Consider the following 22,826-nt stretch of genomic DNA (forward strand, 5'->3'; position numbering starts at 1 on the left):
ATTTGTGTGCAGAGAGAATTGCCCGGAGGAGCTGTTGGCACCTGGAGAAGATGCTGTGGGCCGGCAGTGGAGTCCAGGCCACCGGCAGCTGTAGAGAGGCTGTGGATCACAACCGGAGGCCAGGCCAGCGGTGGCTGAAGACTAGAGAGGCTGTGGGCCTCCACTCCCATAGTTTTCAAGCCCTCCCTTTACCCACCGTCACCGTGGCTATGGCTCTCTGGGCTGCTCTCTGGGGCCCTTCCTCCACCCACCATTGCCCCCAGTGGTGGGAAGTTCTCCTGCTGCCTCTGCTTATATCCTGCGGGGTGAGGCAGCCAGCAGACCTCCCTCCGCTGCCTCTCATTGCAGCTTGCCGCTCTTGCATCAGATCTGCCTCTCCCTGCGGCAGGAGGCAGCCAGCAGAACACCCATGTCTGCTTCACTGCTGGCTCAAGCCTCCCATTGCGCTCTGCTGATTGCTCTCTGCTGCTGGCTCCACTCGTGCTCCAGCCAGCAAACAATAGTAAGAAAAAAAAGAAAAAAAAAAGAAGCAGCATCCTGGACTGAGCTGGAGCATCTTCCCTCACCAAAAGACCTCCAAAAGAATCAAAAGGCAGCCCTGCTGGATTCCTCCTGAGCACTAATGTAAGAAAAAATACCTTATTTACAGGCAAGCATGAGAGAAAGTGCAAGTGAGTCAGTGAACCTGTATGACAGAATGTGAGAGTTGGCATGTCAGCCATGAACATGTGTGGGAGTGTAAGAAACCAAGTGCGCCACTGAGCATGTGTGTGTGAGTATAAGCCACTGAGCATGTGTGTGAGCAACAGCAAGAGATATCATGTGAGCCAGTTGAGCATGTGAGTGAGAGCGTGAGAGAGCATGTGAACCTGTGAACAAGAGCATAAGAGAAAATGAGTGAGCCAGTAAGAGAGAGCATGAGAGAATGCGAGTGAGCTAGTGAGCATGGGTGTGAGTGAATGCGTGAAAGAGCAAGTGAAATGAGCATGTGTGAGAGAGCATGTGAGCCAGTGAGCATGTGTATGTATATGAGAGTGAGAGTGAGCATGTGTGAGTGTGATACTGCTGCTATTAACTCGTATTATATTATATAGGTATAGAGGATGACCATCATAAATGTCTTGTCACTGGCTATATTAATAAAGCCTCTAATGACACCAAGACCTGGTATTTATGGTGCAGCAGGGTAGAATGGTATAGCCTTAATGCACCCAATCCAGATTAATCATCGGTCATTCCTCACCTTTTTGTACAGGTATTGAAATTGTTTATGCTATGATGAACGTAAGAAAGTGCACAAATCAGCATTTAGTGTGCACTTATCTGAGCCCTGAAGTTGGTCCTCCAACTAGAACTAATATGGGAGTTTCATTTAGCAGGCAATAGAAGGCAATGAGAATCTGAACATGGCATAGATCCTTATTCTTGCTGGGGTTGGGCAAGGTGAACTGATTACCTGTAATTAGAGCGATGGCTTTGCATAATGCGAGGTGCAGAACAGGAGAGTTTCCGCAGACTTCAAACAGTTGCAGACTAGGTGACAACATAAATTGAATGTTGTGTTCCGCGGCCGTGGCAGGCCACGACCTTGGTCCCCTACCTTGCCCGTGGTGGTTCCCCGCTGCGGGAGCCCCGGGGGAGGGCACAGACTTCAGGCCATCGCTTCGCCACTGCCCTCGGAGCTGCTCGCTGCTCCCCCCTCGCAGCGTCCAGCAGCGTCTTTCCTCTGCGGGGGAAATCAAAGATGGCCACCGCCATCCTTAGGCACGAGGCCACACCTTCTTCACAGATTTAAAGGGATCTGATCCCTTTAACCAACTTCACCTGTTCCTGATCAGTCTAAGCAGGGGAAGTATAAAGGGAGACTTCCTCTGCTCATTCAGTGACTTGGCAACCTTCTCCAGCACTGTCTAGTCTGCTTGCTTCCGTGAGTTCCTTGTGCTTCGGACCCTTGTTCCTGTTTCGTCTTGGTGTCCTGGTTCCTGACTTCGGATTGGCTTACGGTGATTCTCTGGTGTGTGACTTCGGACTGGCAAGTGGTGATCACTCAGTGCTTGAATTCGGACTGGTGAGCGACGACCCTCTGGCACTGCCCTTGGACTTCTTCCGGACTACCATCTCCAAGGGCCCGCCTAAGTCCCAGCGGTCCGGGTCCCTATGGGCTCCTCCTGGGGGGACCGCGGGCTTCCAGGGCGAAGCTCCAGTCAGCCTTTGCATTGATTCCTTGACCTCTCAAAGGTCCACCTAAGTCCCAGCAGTCTGGGTCCCTATGGGCTCCTCTTGGGGGGATCGCAGACTTCCAGTGGCAAAGACACACTTCCTTTCTTCAACTCACCACTCTTTGTCTGCCTTCACAGTCGCCTCTGTCTCCTGTGCCGAGGGTCAGCTGGTCACATCTTCTGTTCCTGCCTCACCACCTGACGGGAGAACCTAATGCCCATCATCCCAAGGTATTCCATCCTCCCATCGGCCCAAGGGTCAACAAACCTGAGCATAACATTGAAAGCTTGGAAAAAGACAAATGGCTTGGCATACAGCAGACTTGGACCTAAGCTGAAGGCTCAGGCCTAGATGGAGCGAGATGAAGGCTGAAGCTGGAACAGCTGAAGAAGTTGAACAAAATCTGAGTGCAGGCGCCTCCTGCAGGTCATGAGAGCAAAAAATAAAATTCCAGAAAGACTGCAGATGCCTCCTGTGGATCATAAAAGGAACAGCAAAGGTGACAAGAGAACCAGAAGATTTGGATGCTTAAAAATGTGAGTAAACCTGAGTGCAGGTGCCTCCTGAAGGTTGTAAGGAATCCCAGGAACAAACTTGGATGAGGTGAAGCCTTGAACAAAGAACCGACGAGAGACCAGGAACAGGGAACAGGAACAAGAAGGCCAAGAAGAAAGGACTTGGAGACAAGGGCCGGAACATCAGGAACTCAATTGAAGACTTGACATCAGGAAGAACAAGGAGAAGACATCAGGAACCGAAGACAAAGAACGTCAAGAGACCAGGAACATGGAACGTAGAACATGGAGGAGCTCCCACGAAGAACGAAGAAACAGAAGACCTTGACGAAGCATGGATGATGAGCAGGAACTCCAGGAGTGAAGACCAAGAACCCCAGGAGCAAACAACTCTTTGTGAAGGCAAGGAACAACAGACTGAAGAGCCCTTTTAAAGGGAAAGCAGGCTAACGTCATCAGAAAGGGTCGCGGGGCTTTTCCCACTGCAAACCCTTTAAATTAGAACAGAGACACACCTGCACACCTAAGGAAGTCGGCAGCAGCGGTAGCGGCACGCCAGCCGCAAAGGAGAAGTGGCGGCATCGACAGACGGCGGCGTTCAAAGCCACAGGGTGACAGGCAGTCGCTTGGCAGTTGGAAGAACGCAGCCTCTTGGGTCGTGCCGGCAAGCAGAGGCATCAGGGCAAGTGAACCACTCGTGGGCCGCATCAGGCACTCTCACTCTGTGATACATACGCAGTCTGTCACACATACACAGGCTCTGTTGTACTTTCATACACATGCAGGCTCTCTTGCACACACACACACACATATATATGCAGGCTGTCTCATACATACATGCAGGCTCTCTCTCATAAGCACATGCATATAAAACATATAGCTTTCAGGCCTCCCCTTTGCCCATTGTGGGATGGCAGCAGTGTTCCTCAATACTATATTTTTTTTTTTAATATATGTTCACATTCAATTTTAGTTATGTGAGTGTTGTTCTTATGGACAGTGCAATTCATTAGTTGCCTCAGCTGGTTTTCAGAAAACGGCGCGAAAAGGAAGCTTTAAGATGCTTGTCTAGTGCGTTTCCCGGCATTTCCGGTTGAAACGCTGAGCGTTTGTAAGGTTTGTTTTTTTTACATTCGTGAGTACTTCTAGATAGACTTTTATCCGGCTGAAATCGCCTTGAGAGTCTAGTGGAGTGCAGCTTTTGGTATCAACTTCGATGGTGAGTGCTTTGCAAATAATATGATTTTTAAAGAATCGGGCGTATGGTTTAAATACAATCATGAATTACACTCCTTCAGATAAAAAGTGCAGTCACAGTTTCCCCCCTTTTTTTAAAATGGCTGTTAGCTTTTTATAGTGTTTACAGTAGTGAGCGCTGTTTTTAAAAACAATATATTTTTTAAGAATTGAATTATAGAATTTGTCATTTAGTTTTATAACTGACTGCATTAGTTTGATTTTTTATACAGGGCAGACAGAGTTGACAACCAGTGGAAATTATGACAAATGTCACTTTAGTTAAGTAATTATATTGTTTTACGTTAATCTACATTTGGAATTTGGTTGTCAAATAGCAAAGTTGTAATGTTTTTTTCAAACTGTAGATGGATTATAGAGACGATAGTTTTTTTGCAATCTAATAGCTGTACAGTGCTGCCAATAATTTAAATTTAATTTTCTGCTGTGTCAATTTTTGTGCTCTTAGGAGTTTCTTTCAGTCAGACTGCTAAAAACCTTTCAACGCACAGCTGTGCTGTGGTTACTTTCTTGTGTTTAAATGTTTGTCTTGAGTCAGACTTTGTATGGATACTTTGTTTCAATGATGTGATACTTTGTTGCACATAGAGGCTCTGATACTTAGTTATGTTTGGCTTTTCAGCTCATTGGAAAAGCTCACCTGCTTATGAAGATTAATCATCTGCAAGAACTGAAATAGGTATCCAAAATGATTTCATTCAAAGTTCTTTAAAGTTTTTTAATAACAGACTGCACCAATTAATTCATCTTTTATTAAAAAATTTTAGTATCTAATAGTATAGCACTGATTAATAATTTTAAGAACATAAGAACATAAGAAATTGCCATGCTGGGTCAGACCAAGGGTCCATCAAGCCCAGCATCCTGTTTCCAACAGTGGCCAAAACCAGGCCACAAGAACCTGACAATTACCCAAACACTAAGAAGATCCCATGCTACTGATGCAATTAATAGCAGTGGCTGTTCCCTAAGTCAACTTAATTAATAGCAGGTAATGGACTTCTCCTCCAAGAACTTATCCAAACCTTTTTTAAACCCAGCTACACTAACTGCACTAACCACATCCTCTGGCAATAAATTCCAGAGCTTTATTGTGCGTTGAGTGAAAAATAATTTTCTTCGATTAGTCTTAAAATGTGCTACTTGCTAACTTCATGGAGTGCCCCCTAGTCCTTCTATTATTCGAAAGTGTAAATAACAGAGTCACATCTACTCGTTCAAGACCTCTCATGATCTTAAAGACCTCTATCATATCCCCCCTCAGCCGTCTCTTCTCCAAGCTGAACAGACCTAACCTCTTCAGCCTTTCCTCATAGGGGAGCTGTTCCATCCCCTTTATCATTTTGGTTGCTCTTCTCTGTACCTTCTCCATCACAATTATATCTTTTTTGAGATACGGCGACCAGAATTGTACACAGTATTCAAGGTGCGGTCTCACCATGGAGCGATACAGAGGCATTATGACATTTTCCGTTCTATTAACCATTCCCTTCCTAATAATTCCTAACATTCTATTTGCTTTTTTGACTGCTGCAGGACACTGAGCCGACGATTTTAAAGTATAATCCACTATGATGCCTAGATCTTTTTCCTGGGTGGTAGCTCCTAATATGGAAACTAACATCGTGTAACTACAGCAAGGGTTATTTTTCCCTATATGCAGCACCTTGCACTTGTCCACATTAAATTTCATCTGCCATTTGGATGCCCAATCTTCCAGTCTCACAAGATCCTCCTGTAATGTATCACAATCCGCTTGTGATTTAACTACTCTGAATAATTTTGTATCATCCGCAAATTTGATAACCTCACTCATTGTATTCCTTTCCAGATCATTTCTATATATATTGAAAAGCACCAGTCCAAGAACAGATCCCTGAGGCACTCCACTGTTTACCCTTTTCCACTGAGAAAATTGACCATTTAATCCTACTGTTTCCTGTCTTTTAACCAATTTGTAATCCACGAAAGGACATCGCCTCCTATCCCATGACTTTTTAGTTTTCATAGAAGCCTCTCATGAGGGACTTTGTCAAACACCTTCGGAAAATCCAAATACACTACATCTACCGGTTCACCTTTATCCACATGTTTATTAACCCCTTCAAAAAAGTGAAGCAGATTTATTAGGACATATATGAACTCTATAGGATATGCTTGAATAACATTTTGTATGTTGTGATTAAGTGTGTCATGGATCAGTTTTAATTTATTTTTTATATGATTTTATTATTTGTGTATGGTGTAAATGTTTTTATTCGTATTTATATGTTTCTATATATGTTTTATTTTATTGGCCCCTGAAGCAGCTCAACGAGCGAAACTCGGCCTGAGACGGGCTTTTATCACACTCTGTGCTAAATAAAGAGCTCAATAAAGAATTCCTGGTGTTTATTGATCCTTTTTCCTTCTGGTTGCTACTGCAATATTGGATCAATTTCCGGTTTGTTTTTTTGGACTCTCTCACACACACACACACATGCAGTCTCTCTCTCATAAGCACAAGCATACAAAACATAAAGCTTTCAGGCCTCCCCTTTGCCCATTGTGGGATGGCAGCAGTGCTCCTCAATACTAGAAGGGAGGAAGAAGGCCACTGCTACCCACAGCTCCTGCAAGGTGGGGGGGGGGGGGGGGGGGAGGACCTCGGCTGCGGCCACGCAGGCCTCTCTTCGGGCCGCAGAATGATGGGCACGCAGGCCTCTCTTCGGGCCGCAGAATGATGGGCACGCAGGCCTCTCTTCGGGCCGCAGAATGATGGGCACGCAGGCCTCTCTTCGGGTCGTGGCCATATGGGTTCTGCCACGGCTGTGCAGGCCTCTTTTCAGGGCAGGAAGCTGGAAGAACCACGTGATCGGAGTGACCGGCTCACTGGGGGATCCTCAGTCCCCCGGTGAGCCAATCTGCCCCTGGAGGCGTGGCTGACTATGCAACCAATGAGTGTCCTGGGAAAGAGAGGGGGTTGCTGAGGATGGGAAAGGGTTGGGAGCAAGCAAGACCTTTACACGGTGATGTGGTAGTGCTGGGGTGGGGACGGGGACTCATTGTGTGAGTACATAAACAGCAGCACAACAGTAGTGTGTCTGAGACAGAGAAAAACGCCCGTACACACACTTTGCCTGTCTGAGAGTATGTGTGTGTGTGGATGGCTGTCTCTCTCTGACACAAACACACTTTCTCTCTCTTTGATGTCGGAGAGAGAGAGAATATGCAAGTGTGTGTGTGTGTCTGACATTTGCAACTGGTTCTAGAGCTGATTGGTTGGCCAAATCAGGAATCCAATAGATAGATAGAAAGATAGAAATAAAGAGATATTAGTAGACATGTGGGAGGCCCAACCAATTTGCATGGATAGAACGGGGGCGGCAGCTCTGTTTACTCATCATCCTTGGGCTATAGTGCTCTCTACTTCTTAGTTATTTAGGGAAAATGTGAAGTTTATTTTGGAGATATTTTGTCTTAATTCTACTAGGTTCCAGAGTCAACTTGGTAGGCCTTTTAGGAGCTGTTGACACTTGTGCTGCAGTGCAGATTATCCTGAGGTCCAGTTTTGAAAAATTTCCCTGAAATCCATCCCTGTAGAGGTTTCTAAAATAATGAGTGGAATAGAATAGGTAATTCTTTCAAATAATGCAAAAAGATAGGGGACACTCCATGAAGTTCAGAAGTAGCACATTTAAAACAAATTGGAGAAAATTCTTTTTCACTCAACATACAAATAAGCTCTGGCATTCATTGCCAGAGGATGTGGTAAAGGCAGTTAGTGAGCTAGATTTTAAAAAGTTTGGAAAAGTTCTTGGAAGAGAAGTCCATAAACTATTAACAACCAGATAGTTTTGGGAAAAGCCACTATTTATCCCTGAGTGTTAGCAGCATGGGATGTCTACTGTTTAGGATCCTGCCAAGTACTTTTGACCTGGATTGGCCACTGTTGGAAACAGGATGCTGGGCTTGATGGACCCTCGGTCTGACCCAGTATGGCAAATCTTATGTTCTTAAATGTTGTACGTCCCCCATTCTCAATGTGTTCACTTTAACTTGGGGTGCTACAAGTCTGCGCTCAGTCAGGATGGGGAGGAACAATAATCTTCTTGGGCCCTTGGTGTTTCTATCCACCCTTCACTCTTAATACTCACGCTGGAGGCAGAGGACCTCCAATAGGTGCCAAACAGTTCATAGAGAAGTAAGGAAGCCAATAAATCAGCAAGGATATATAAATGGATTCACATCAAGGTCCAGCCATACAATTCAGCCAATGACTAGGGTAGGAAAGTCCAGAAAAATTACTCACTGGAGTCTAAGGGTGGTGTTCAAATAAAATAGACTTTACTGTAATTTAAAAATAATAATCCAGGCTACAATGCCAAAAATCAAAAACAGCATCAGAAATATAATAGCAATGAATATTATGGTCAGTTTATCCATCTTAGGTGTCACTCCCTTCTCACTTCCCTTGCACCATGATCCATGGAGAAGAAATTCTCCCCTTGTAATGCCGGATAACTGGAATGGGATTCCAGCATAAACGTAAATCAACAGGTAGAAAAATATCCCCAAAACAAGAAAATTGTAGGGGGAACTGTTCCAAAAACACACAATATCCAAAAACTCCACCTTGCTCAGCTCTTCAGCTCACATTGCCAACATCTTATTTTCTTCTTACCCCTTGCTTCTTCAGATCACTCAGGCAACAAAGATCCTGGCCCCAATCCTCAGGGATGCCAGGGGGGGGAACACCCCTCCCCCTAGACTGGTCCAGATCAAAAATAGTAAACTGCAAAAAGTGCTGCGCAAAGGCCCATCCAGAAAGCACGAATCAACTCATCTCCTGAGACCCTGAGTGACAAGACTTCTCAAGAACAGCTGAAAGCCTCGGGAACATAAGAGCATGTCATACTGGGTCAGACCAAGGGTCCATCAAGCCCAGCATCCTGTTTCCAACAGAGGCCAATCCAGGCCATAAGAACCTGGTAAGTACCCAAAATTAAGTCTATTCCATGTAACCATTGCTAATGGCAGTGGCTATTCTCTAAGTGAACTTAATAGCAGGTAATGGACTTCTCCTCCAAGAACTTATCCAGTCCTTTTTTAAACCCAGCTACACTAACTGCACTAACCACATCCTCTGGCAACAAATTCCAGAGTTTAATTGTGCGTTGAGTAAAAAAGAACTTTCTCCGATTAGTTTTAAATGTGCCCCATGCTAACTTCATGGAGTGCCCCCTAGTCTTTCTACTATCCGAAAGAGTAAATAACCGATTCACATCTACCCGTTCTAGACCTCTCATGATTTTAAACACCTCTATCATATCACCCCTCAGCCGTCTCTTCTCCAAGCTGAACAGCCCTAACCTCTTTAGTCTTTCCTCATAGGGGAGTTGTTCCATTCCCCTTATTTTGGTTGCCCTTCTCTGTACCTTCTCCATCGCAATTATATCTTTTTTGAGATGCGGCGACCAGAATTGTACACAGTATTCAAGGTGCGGTCTCACCATGGAGCAATACAGAGGCATTATGACATTTTCCATTTTATTCACCATTCCCTTTCTAATAATTCGTAATATTCTGTTTGCTTTTTTGACTGCCGCAGCACACTGAACCGACGATTTCAATGTGTTATCCACTATGAATCCTAGATCTTTTTCCTGGGTGGTAGCTCCTAATATGGAACCCAACATTGTGTAATTATAGCATGGGTTATTTTTCCCTATATGCAACACCTTGCACTTGTCCACATTAATTTTCATCTGCCATTTGGATGCCCAATTTTCCAGTCTCACAAGGTCTTCCTGCAATTTATCACAAATTGTTAGCTTGGTATGTTTAGGGAGATCTATTCCACCTGCAGTTTCTTTGAAACTCCAGCTCCTTCATCCTTATCCATGCTTCTCTCCTACTCACTGCCCCACATGCTCTGAAGCACAGAACATGCTCCTGCATGTGATCTACCCCCAAACAGGTGGGCTCAAAAACCACCAAACCCATCCTTTTTCAAATCTCATTTAAGGGTAACTTAGTGACTGGCACAGCCCTGTCACATAAGAAAATAAAAAAAAAAGATATCAGGTCAGGTGCAGTGGTAGCTTCCACCTTCCAATTTTCCTGAGTGAGGAGAAGGAAGCAAGCTCAAAACGATTCCAGGCTGCTGACCTGGCATTAAATCACCACGGCTTATTAGAGGGTCTAAGTCCCAAAAGTACCAGCCCACCTTCCTTAGGACAGGACTCCTGGAAATAGAAATTTGCTGACTCAGGCTAAACAGGAAGGGAGAATGGTGCCTTCCCTGCACAGCAGACTGGGAGGGCAGTAAGCAAGCAAAGGGACCAGGGTCCAGCCTACCAGTGTTGGACTGGACACATCCTCCCAGGGTCAAAAAGGTTCATAGAGGGTGTGGGGAGCCCAGCACCTAGCAGCCTTCTGAAAAAGGGGAGGGCGGAATTTCACAGAGAGAGAGAGATTGAACGTATTCTGAAGTGATCTGGGAATATGTATAATTTTAAGGCACCCCTGTGAAGGAAACAAGGAATTAAAGAGCTGGAACATCAAACTGAGTGTGGTTCTTTGTATCCCGATGATGCCTGAAGAAGTTTATCATCATTAAATTGTTAGCTTGGTATGTTTAGGCAGAAGCACTTTGTTTATGTATCCCATTTATTGTCTAATGTCTTTAGTATTAAGTCTGTATTTAGGGTATTATTAGTTCTGTTTTAAATTCTTTTTATGTTTTTACATATTTTATAATTTTATGGATTTTTTTATTTTTACTTTTATCTCTGTATGTAACCTTTGTAAGCTGCCAAAAACTTGGAATGGTGCATCCTAAAAATATTTAAAATAAATTAAATAGTAGAATAGCATCAGAAAACAGTGGACTCCTCAGAGGGGGAGACCATTACAGGCCTGAATGTAATCTACCACCTTCATTTAGTATTTTTTGATCCTAAACAAAACATGAATGGATTTGATTAACATTTGCAGTGTTCCTCCTGGCTTTCGGATTAATTTCAAATGTAAAAGCCAGGAAAATTGCCACCTTGGTGCCTGGGCAGCCGCACTCTATGGTGTGCGGAGCCCAAATCCAGGTTTCTCTTCCAACTGAAATGAGGAAGCCCTGAGACACTCGAAGAGACTGGCACAAATAGGATGCTGGCAGACCCTAAGGAATCTAATGCAAAGAAGTGAGGACAATAATATTATTAAACTGAAGTATTCTCTCTTGTCTTTCATAACATGATGTCATTGTTGTGTCCGGTCACCGATGGCTGCGACCGCTCTGCCTTACCTATTTTCTTCTTAATGGACCAAGGGTCCATTAAGCCAGGCATCCTGGTTTCAACAGTGGCCCAACCAGGCCACAAGAACCTGGCAATTACTCAAACACCAAGAAGATCCCATGCTACTGATGCAATTAATAGCAGTGGCTATTCCCTAAGTCAACTTAATTAATAGCCGTTAATGGACTTCTCCTCCAAGAACTTATCCAAACCTTTTTAAAACCCAGCTACACTAACTGCACTAACCACATCCTCTGGCAAAAAAATTCCAGAGCTTAATTGTGCGTTGTGTGAAAAAGAAATTTCTCTGATTAGTCTTAAATGTGCTACTTGCTAACTTCATGGAGTGCCCCCTAGTCCTTCTATTATCCGAAAGTGTAAATAACCGATTCACATCTACTTGTTCAAGACCTCTCATGATCTTAAAGACCTCTATCATATCCCCCCTCAGCCATCTCTTCTCCAAGCTGAACAGCCCTAACCTCTTCAGCCTTTCCTCTTAGGGGAGCTGTTCCATCCCCTTTATCAAATTGTTCGCTCTTCTCTGTATCCATCGCAACTATATCTTTTTTGAGATGCGGCGACCAGAATTTTACACAGTATTCAAGGTGCAGTCTCACCATGGAGCGATACAGAGGCATTATGACATTTTCCGTTTTATTAACCATTCCCTGCCTAATAATTCCTAACATTCTGTTTGCTTTTTTGACTGCTGCAGCACACTGAGCCGACGATTTTAAAGTATTATCCTCTATGATGCCTAGATCTGTTTCCACATAGCATTCAGTATTAACTCACTTTAAACCAGCCGTAACACCACTTTTTTCAGCGTTGCCTCTTTCACGCTTATTTTTTTCTTTTTTTGTGTGTGTTTTTGCCATCAAGCAATGGGTTAAGCAACATGGCCTAACCCTTAATCTTGCCAAAACCTAGGCCCTATGACTGAGTAGACATCCACTGCCAGCTAATTTGCTAGATATTGTGGAATAGACACCACTCACATTCTCTCCTATAATTCGAGATTTGGGCTTCCTAATAGGTTCCCACTCCCCCCAAAATCTATAGGCATTTGTAATATAGTTATTGTTCACTCTCTTATTAATGCCTTTCCAAGGTCATCCATTCCTGACCCTTTTATTTTTTTACTTGAGCAGATCTTAAGCTTTTTCGGTGAATTCAAGTCTCCTGTTTATTTTGCCATCTTGTTTTTGAATTGTTGATGCGACTGCGTTACTCGTCTACGATGGTTACTTGCTCTGCCTTGGGAAGTGAGTTTTAACGCTTGCATGGAGTGAGCTCAGTATTCTTGCAGAGGGACAATGCCCTCACTACCTGCGTGGGAAAGGCAGATTTCAGTACAACTTGTACAATGTAATATATGGATAATTATAATGTAAGAACTTGCTGCATCACTAACGAGTTTATGTATATTTTTTTTAAATGCAATCAGAATGCAACAGCATTTCCCCTCCAGCATTTCCAGAGTGGATTGATTACTGCTCATTTCAGGAAAATATTCAAAGGTGAAATCATTAGCCAGCCTTTGGAAAAGACACAGAAAAAGCAAACATCATTACAGATCAGATCAGATTTTTTATTTTCCAGTTCTAGAGCACAGCAACAGAAAAAAAAATAGAACAGTGCAAAAATAATTTTTCTGTTACAAAACAACTTGGTGTAAAAATTTACCATGAACCCCCATCCCCCTCAAATGGAACCACGTTTGCCCAGCAAATGCTTAGGGTATAGTTAGAGTTAGATACTACACATATATCTTCCCTGGACCAGCTAATAGGGACCCAAATGGGGGTGGCTTTAAATCTTCTGAAAATGAGAATTTGCAGAAAATGAAGGCAGCTCCTTGGATTTTGCTGGGTTTCATTGGCCTTCCTGGATAATTTGGTGCACACATCTAGTGCCTCCCTGTTGAATCTGTAGCTGAAGAGTCTTCTGCCCACACTAAATGCCCCAAAAGGACCTTCAAGAGTCCAATAGGGCAGTGGCATAGCCTGGAGACTCACTAAAGGTTAATTTACAGAAACACCAGCAAATGCATCATTTGTAAACAAAGGCGGCCAGTCCTGGATTGCTACTGTAGATACATTTCTTGGTGAATGCTGCATGCGCTGAGAGACCCCTCCAATGCATTCTGAAATCTTGCATCAAGTAATGCAGTCTATCATGGCCGGTCACATTTGTCCCTTCTGTACACATCACAAAAAGCTCTCGTGTACCAGACGGGGACATTCGCATGAGGGAAAATCCCAACTAGAAGAGAGTCAACTTTTCCTCTTACCCTCCCCTTCCTCAAAACAAAACAAAAATGGCTAAGCAAGGACTACATCATAATTCAATTATGCAGAGCTGGAAAAAAAAGATCAGCCCAGAGCTTTCCCGTACAGAAGCAGGTGCATGCTACATGTATGAAATGAGCATAGCGTGTGCTCCTGCTGCAGCATACATATTCTGTTAGGGAACTTGCACAAAGGTTCAGCAGAGATGATATATCTTCACAGGTACTGTAACAAACAATAGTAATATAAATGTATAAAGTCTCATTCCTTCGTAATATGGATCCACTTTCTTCATTTAAAATTAAAAAAAAAGTTACAATACACAGCTTAACTTTTTTATGTAAGAATTTAAACTCCCAAGGTTACTCCTGCTAGAAAACTCAGGAAGAACACTCCAGTATGCCCAAATATTACAGCACAGCCACAGACGCCTACATCTCTTTATCTGGTCCCAACTGGATAGTTGTCTATATACGTGTATATGTAATAGTAATTTTGGATTTATATAGTGCTTTGTATCAGAGGACTTTACAATTTTATCAGTCACAATATTACTACTACTGACTGGAGCAGGATGAACTGATACATAGAGGGGACCCATGACTTGTCTGGGATAAAATTGAGAGCGAACAACCTGGTAAAGATTCTGACCAAAAGGTTCCCGACTCCTCAGTACTAGATGACCTCTCCTTGTCCCTTTCATCACTACACAACATTAAATTTGGCAAAAATGATCATGTCTGCCCAGGAACAGTGCTGTCAGGCTGTTGTGGTCTGGTCTGAGGAATGCTGGCATTACAGGTAACCGCATCATGCCTGCCTGCATTATGGCCAGCTCCACTCAGAGGCTCTCGGGTCTTCCAGCTTCAGGAGCTCTCAAAATAAAAGAAGTTAAAAAAAATAAAATAAAAGCACACGGGACAGGAGAATGAATGAACCCCCTGCTCACACAAAGAAAACCAAAATATTCCAGAGCCCGGCAGATAATATTTCACAGGGCAGAGATGGTGGGAGGGGAGGGTCTGCTTAGGGAACCACCATTACGGATGCAGTTTCCCTGAACTGTAACTTCTAACCAGTTTACAGTCCTCTTTTACAAAGCTATCAGAAAGAACAGGAAGGAAAGCAGGGACAAGTGCATTTAACATGTGGATCTGGAAAGGAATCTTCCTCTGACAGTTAAAAACTTACAAAGAGTCGGAGGCCCCTGGCTATCTGAAAGAATTGTTGGCCTCCCATCCCAACAATATGCAAAACCATCACTCTACAAATTAATATTTTAAGAACACACAAAAGGAAAATAATAATTACAAAAATAACAAACATAAGAAACTCAGCTGCATCCAACTACTGTTCAAATGTCACAAACACGAACAAAACAAAAACCAGTATCTCAATACTGACAAAAATCTGTGTTCCTTCTTTTCACGCAAACAAAAACGAAGTTTGCATTTAAATTAAACCAAATACTGTACATTCACGGGATTAATTCCAGCATTCCTGGCCCCAGCACTCTCAAATCCACACATTCATTCCCAGCTCAGGATGATCACCTCCATGCAAGCGACTTAAATAGGACCCACCCTCCCCTCACCACAGGGACATTTACCACCAAAGAGTATGTCCCCCTCCCCTCTTAATTAAAAAACACCCCCCCCCCCCCCCCCCATCATCCATTCTAGAAAATGAAGGAGTAAACACAGGAAAGACAAATATCCATCATTACTCCCTGTAAACTAGCAGCATGAGGGAAAAATGCTGCGGACTGAATTTCTGTAAGTGTTCATAGCAAGGTGGCATAAGGATTTTGCAGGGGAGAGGCCTTAGACAGCCCCATGACACAGTTTGAAACCCTAGCTGCACTGTAATACCACTTTTTTTTTTTAAATGGCGAGAAAACGTTAGCAGTAATATGTATTTAAAAATAAATGTATTTCAACAAAAAATCCACAATTGGGAAAAAAAATTATGGAAGACAATTTATGACCAACTGTAGATATGACAATACAATTTACAATAAGTTTAGTGCATATTTACAGACATTAAGTATGAAAGCTGCCATGTCCATTAGATATTAGTTATTTCAACAATTTGTTTAGTAAACAACTCAAATGTTACTGAAGTCTATTAAAATAGATATATTCTTCTAGAAAAGATATGTTTTTACTAATTTTCATGAGTTATTTATTCTTAAATGCCGTCTGAAACCGTATCTGGGATTGGACACCAGGAATGACTTTATTAAAGTGTTACCATCTCATCTCACATTCACCACAAATGCATCTGAAACCAGTTTCAAACTGGACTGCAAAGCATCCTGAAGATAACTGACATCTTTCACACTTCTAACACCACCTGTACCTGCATCAAACTGCTCAATGGGCTGATACACCCCCTCACCACACTGTTCTAAAATAATCTTCCCCACCCACCCACCCCCCCTGAACACGCTAGGAAGTGCCCATCAATGCAAAATGCACAGGAGTTTTATAATAGGCTTCAGTGTGCTAGGGCAACTGCATCTTACCATACACGAGTGCTACTGCTTGCACACTTGTCTTCCACTCAGCAAACCTGTGCATAGCTTCCTCCTTATATTAGCGAGGGACAACAGCCATAACCCAGATTAACAATATTAGCAGCATTTGGTCACACTGGTAGCGGGAGGTTACAAACATGTTTTTCATTCAGCAGGGAATGGATACCTCACAGAGGGTACATGCCCCTGTGGGGCAGGGGATGGAGAAGGACGACTGCTCCTGCAGTCCACCACACAGAAGCGTTCCCTTCTAGCCCTTGACCAGCAGAGGGGGGGAGAAGGCTGAGCAAATCACTCTGTCCAGATAGGCTAATTTTAAATATTCAGCTGGCCTCCTTTCTTCTAAACTATTAATTAATAATTTCCTCCAGGTAAGTACTGTGCTGTAAGCACAGCAAGGCTGACTCCTTCTCAGTTCCAGTATTAAACCTTCAAAACTAAGACAGAAAATATGTTATTGGTGACATCATTTACCAGTATAAAATTGTTTTTTTTCATGCATATCTAAGAGGCAGTCTCTGTCTTTTTCTTACTACTTTCTGTTTCTGTAACAGAAAACATTCTCACAAAAAAATAGAACATGTAATAACCAATGCAACAGGATGTTTTCAGATGAGATATTCCACCATTTCTGCATCAGTGAGGTCCTGCCCCAGAGCAGGGAGCGGAAGTTTTCTGTCCAGAGTACTGCACTGAAATCCAGTGCTGTCTGTTGAAGAAGAGAGAGACAAGCAAGAAAACAATCAAACTTCGGTCTAAGCCAAGTGAGGACACTTTGTATGTAGAGACTCCCTTAAGATCAACACTAGAGTGAGCAGCAGCCTGGTGATTACAGCAGTGGGCAGCAAACTAGGGGGAGCCAAGGATGGTAGTTCAAATTCCACTCTGTGACCTTGCGCAAGTCACTTCACCCTCAATTGCCTCAGGTGAAAACTTAGGGGCCGATGCAAAAAGCTGAGCGTTAAAACTCTAGATGCAGTAAGCTAATGGTACGCTAATGCATCAGGAGCTAAAAAATGCACACAAACCAAAAAATGCGCGCACAAAAAAAAGGTTTACGCGCAGAAAATGTTTTTGTGCACAAATCACGTTTTCCACACACAAAACATTTATGCACACGAGAATGTTCTTTGAAGTAATTTTGTGTGTGCATAAATCACATTTTGTGCACAAATCACGTTTTCCACACGAGAATGTTCTTTGTGCAGAAAGTAATTTTTGTGTGCATAAATCACATTTTGTGCACAAAGCACGTTCTCTTATGTATAAAACCCCAGCTACAGGTCCCAGCATCGGAAGTCTGGCTTCTACCCTAGGGGGTCATTTATCAAAGTGCTAAATGGCTCTTTCGCATGCAAAAAACACCTTTAACGCATGAGAAAGAGCCATTACGTTTGGTGCGATGCAAATGAGAAAAAGGGGAGGACATTAGGGCTGGGCTCACAGTTTTGCGAAGCCGTATCGCACGGCTTTAATGTGAATTTTAACTACACCTTTTTCATTTGCATAAAGCCATGCGATAGGGCTTTATCGCGGTTGCAATGTTTTTCGCACATGGTGTTTTAACGGGGCCCGGGGGAGGGGGGGGAGAAGAGAGAGAGAGAGTGCAAGACTAGTCATAACGCCCTCACACTAGACAGGTATTTATACCTGTATGGTAGGCCCACCTAGTCACTCGAGGTGAGGGTTAGGTATTAGAGTAGGGGTTAGGGGCCACTTTTGACATTCAGAGTGAGACGTATGAACAGAACAGTGCTCTCTTGTGAAGATTTGATGACCTTTGGAGTGAGAAACTCACCCAAAGATGAGATTTGTGCAATGTTCTCTCAACCTAGCTTGATGTTACCCAGGTAGAGAGTCCATCAAGCTAGGTTGAGAGAACACTGCACAAATCTCATCTTTGGGTGAGTTTCCTCACTCCAAAGGTCATCAAATCTTCACAAGAGAGCACTGTTCTGTTCATACGTCGCACTCTGAATGTCAAAGTGGCCCCTAACCCCTACACTAATACCCTAAACCTCACCTCGAGTTATTAGGTGGGCCTCCCATACAGGTATAAATACCTATCTAGTGTGAGGGCATTATGGCTAGGCGCTCTCTCTCTCTCCCCCCAGGGCCCCGATAGCTTGGCTGGCTCTCCAGGAGCTTAAAACTACTAAACATGGTCCCCCCCCCACTGGTTGTACGTACAGTGCTTCGCATAGGTATTAGTGCAAATTGCAATAAACTGCCTATTACCATAAAACACACCCCTTTTCCTATCGCATGCGATATTTAGTGCATTTTGATAAATCCAGACCCTAGATTGATACTAGTGCTGGAAACTTTATTCCACTTCAGAGTAGGAGTTTCCAGTGCTAAGAAAACTGGAGGTAAGCCAGTGCACCCTTCTGCATTGGGCAGTAATACCTAAAACCATCATTAGCATGGAATTTCCAAGCAAGGGCACATTTGTGTACAAAACTCCTTGCTATATAGGTAGTAGAGTTCATGCATAAAAAAATGATGCAACTATGCGTGATGCTGAATGCACTTTTTTTTTTTTTTTTTGATGGGCCCTTAGATTGTAAGCCCTCTGACGATAAGGAAATATCTATTGTACCTGAATGCAATCTGCTTTGAAGTGTCACAAAAGGTGGAACAGAAATAACAAAAAAATAAAACAGAAATTGGCTGTGAGAGAAGTAAAAGATAGAGCATACCGCTCTGCCATAGAACCCCTTGTGAGGCTGCTTCAGTGGTGGGCTCCTGCCTAGAACATAAGAAATGCCATACTGGGTCAGACCAAGGGTCCATCAAACCCAGCATCCTGTTTCCAACAGTGGCCAATCCAGGCCACAAGAACCTGGCAAGTACCCAAATATTAAATAAATCTCAAGCTACTATTGATCTTAATTAATAGCAGTTTATTTTCCTCTAGGAACTTATCCAAACCCAGTTACACTAACTGCTATAACCACATCCTCTGGCAGTGAATTCCAGAGTTTAACTATGTGCTGAGTGAAAAAGAATTCTTAGATTTGTTTTAAATGAGCTACTTGCTAACTTCATGGCAAGTCCCCTAGTCCTACTATCATCTGAGAGAGTAAATAATCAATTTACTTAACTTTTTCAAGTCCTTTCATGATTTTATAGACCTCTTTCATATCTCCTCCCTCAGTTGTCTTTTCTCCAAACTGAACAGCCCTAACTTCCTTAGCCTTTCCTCATAGGGGAGCTGTTCCATGCCCTTTATCATTTTGGTAGCCCTTCTCTGTACCTTCTCCATCGCAACTATATCTTTTTTGAGATGCAGCGACCAGAATTGCACACAGTATTCAAGGTGCGGTCTCACCATGGAGCGATACAGAAGCATGACGACAGCCATCATTTTATTTGCCATTCCCTTCTTAATTCCTAACATTGTTTGTTTTTGATCACCAAAGCACACTGAGCCAACGATTTCAATGTATTATCCACTATGACACCGAGATCTTTTCTGGGTGGTAACTCCTAAGAAAGAATCTAACATTGAGTAACTACAGCAAAGGTTATTTTTCTCTATAAGCATCACTTAGCACTTGTCCACGTTAAATTTCATCAGTTATAAAGTACTTTATAGGTGGTACATTACTCCATAGAAGTTGTTCAAGATGGGTAAGGTAACGAGTGATAAGTGCTGGCGGAAATGTGGACTGGAGGGGGATTGTTTTCATATGTGGTGGTGGTGCCCTGATTTTCCTAATCTGTGGTCCCAGGTGTGCAACTGGTTGACTGAGCTGCTCAATGAGACTATATTCTTGGACCCTACGGTTTTCTTATTGAATTTCCCAATGGCTAATTTATCAGTCGGGGGAAATTATTACGGGCTGTTGCTCATGCCACCAGAGGCGAAATAGCGAAGAGTTGGAAAAACAACAGGGCACCTCGACTTCCTGCTGTAATTCAAAGATTGAAGTGGATTCACTATATGGAAAAAACTTACTGCACTACGGCGGGACTCTATGAAGACTTTAAGAAACTTGGCAGCCTTTTCAACAATGGTTAGTAATCTGGGGTAGTTATTTCTGTGCTGGGGAGCATGTCAAGGGATGTGATCTTAAGATGATTAGGAATATTTGACCTATTACTTGTGTGTTAATTTCTAAAAGTCTTTACTTCTCTCTCTGCTTATTTAACAGAGGGTCGTGGTCTTTTTGTCCTCATATGTGGGTGGTGGTATTTGCAGGGGGGAACATAAGAACATAGTGCTTATATATTATACAATATATTATATTATATATAATAATTAAAATATTGCTGGGTGGAAGGATGATTTAAAAATGTTGAAATGCTGGAGGCAATGTGGTTGTACTTGTAATTAGCTACCTGGCTCTTTGGTAAATTTGTCTTGTGTAAGTTGCATATACTAGCATTTCTGAATGTTGTTTTTTTCTTGAATACAATGTTAATTTAAAAAAATAAATACATTTCATCTGCCATTTGGACACCCAATCTTCCAGTCTTGCAAGGTCCTCCTGCAATTTATAACAATCCAGTTGATATTTAACTACTCTGAACAATTTTGTGTCATCTGCAAATCTGATTATCTCACTCGTCATATTTCTTTCCAGATCATTTATAAATATATTGAAAAGTAAGGGTCCCAATACAGATCCCTGAGGCACTCCACTGTTTACCCTTTTCCACTGAGAAAATTGACCATTTAATCCTACTCTCTGTTTCCTGACTTTTAGCCAGTTTGCAATCCACGAAAGGACATCGCCTCCTATCCCATGACTTTTTATTTTTCTTAGAAGCCTCTCATGAGGGACTTTATTGAACGCCTTCTGCTCATGAACAGGTGGCACTTGCAATTAGTATGGGTTTTCTGTTGTAGTTTTTTGTTCCCCTATTCATATATCAGCATGGCCTCTCATCCTTGGCTGCACAGCATAGGACAGCAAGCACTTTGCTCATCCATATCCTAGTTAGTGAGAACTCACAAAGTGTTTGAATGGGTTTAAGGATTTCTGTACTTTTATTCTAATCTTTCCTAGCTCCCCTAGTCCTAATTCAGGGAGGGAAATATCCTCCCTGCTCTAGAAAGGTTGGGAAGATGCAAGTTTACTTAGGGAATAGTCGCTGCTATTAATTGCAACAGTAGCATGGGATCTTCTTAGTGTTTGGGTAATTGCCAGGTTCTTGTGGCCTGGTTTGGCCTCTGTTGGAAACAGGATGCTGGGCTTGATGGACCCTTGTTCTGACCCAGTATGGCATGTTCTTATGTTCTTATGCAGAAACTGCCTTTTTGGGAAGCTTCTGGAGATTTGAGGATTCTGTCTTTTGGTTGAGGGAGGAAGTTTTGTCCATGCTTCCTAACCAGGAGTAAAGAGAAGTTTTTCCCTAGCTGTGCTGATTTTTGAGGAGAGAGTTGGGGAAGTGCAAAGGATTTCATTTGATGACCCCCCCCCCCCCCCAATAGAAGTCTTTACCACTCAAAGAATAAAGAGCTAGGAGAATTGGAGTCTTTGGAGAATCATTTTGGACCTCAGATTTTTTTTTTTTTGAAAGGGAAAACCAATTTCAGGTACGGGACCCTTACCTACATACCCTGGAAGGGAGGATATCTCTAAGCCTGCAACACGTGGGTAAAATTACACAGATTGAATTAAATTTGAATTTTGTAGTGGAACCTGAAAGTAACAGGCAACGTGTCTTGTGCTAGCTTATAACAATTGATAAAGTCACATAGTAAACTCTTATTTGGAATTCTGAGTGTCCCATATGATTTTTGGCACTCACAACCATCAAATACCCATTGAGAATATCCACAGAAGACTTTCACCCTCCGCTTTGCGTCCTGGAGGATTACCCTCCTCGCTCCCACATCAAAGAATGCACACCAGCATTTTTGTAGGAATTTGTCTGAACTTAACCCTAGGAGCAAGACTTCACTTTCATAGTACAGCTTAGAAGAGGGGCTATATTTATTTTTATATTTTACACTTCTATTTTGCTTTTCCAAAAAAAAAAAAAAAAAAAAGCTTAAAGTGGCTCACCAATTTACTAGATATGGGAAAACAATGTGCCACAGTCTCTAATTTACATCTACAAATGTGCAGGTCATAGAGCGAGAGAGGCAAGAAAGGAAGTGAGGAGGATATGTAAAACAGAGGGGAATTTCCATTCTTCCAGTTGTTTCCTTCAAATATCACAATTTATGAAGAACTAAATGTCTTGCTGAAGTAAGCACAAAATGCTAAATCTCCCCAGTTATAGTGGCACACCCCTGAGCTGCAGATACAGCGTCTCTCTCAGACTGAGGAAGCAGAAGGCATACCTGTTCTGTCAGTGCAGCAGACAGTGGGGTTTGTAGTGGTTAGTAAGCACAACATGCTAAATCTCCCCAGTTATAGTGGCACACCCCTGAGCTGCAGATACAGCGTCTCTCTCAGACTGAGGAAGCAGAAGGCATACCTGTTCTGTCAGTGCAGCACACAGTGGGGTTTGTAGTGGTTAGTAAGCACAACATGCTAAATCTCCCCCAGTTATAGTGGCACACCCCTGAGCTGCAGATACAGCGTCTCTCTCAGACTGAGGAAGCAGAAGGCATACCTGTTCTGTCAGTGCAGCACACAGTGGGGTTTGTAGTGGTTAGTAAGCACAACATGCTAAATCTCCCCAGTTATAGTGGCACACCCCTGAGCTGCAGATACAGCGTCTCTCTCAGACTGAGGAAGCAGAAGGCATACCTGTTCTGTCAGTG

At 42.9% G+C, this 22,826-nt stretch overlaps 1 protein-coding gene across 3 annotated transcripts in view; it reads right to left on the bottom strand.

Moving 5' to 3' along the window:
* Positions 1–15,473: 15,473 nt before the first annotated feature.
* The window catches only part of AMOT (angiomotin), a 118,881-nt gene continuing 111,528 nt past the window's right edge, over positions 15,474–22,826 (bottom strand). For all 3 annotated transcript variants that reach the window (XM_029607641.1, XM_029607639.1, XM_029607640.1), the window contains one exon: positions 15,474–16,808. In XM_029607641.1, coding sequence (XP_029463501.1) covers positions 16,708–16,808 — 101 coding nt within the window. In that variant the 3' untranslated portion in view covers positions 15,474–16,707. The remainder of the gene's footprint in view (positions 16,809–22,826) is intronic.

This window comes from Rhinatrema bivittatum, chromosome 6, assembly GCF_901001135.1.
Source record: "Rhinatrema bivittatum chromosome 6, aRhiBiv1.1, whole genome shotgun sequence".
NCBI classification, from domain to species: Eukaryota; Metazoa; Chordata; class Amphibia; order Gymnophiona; family Rhinatrematidae; genus Rhinatrema; species Rhinatrema bivittatum.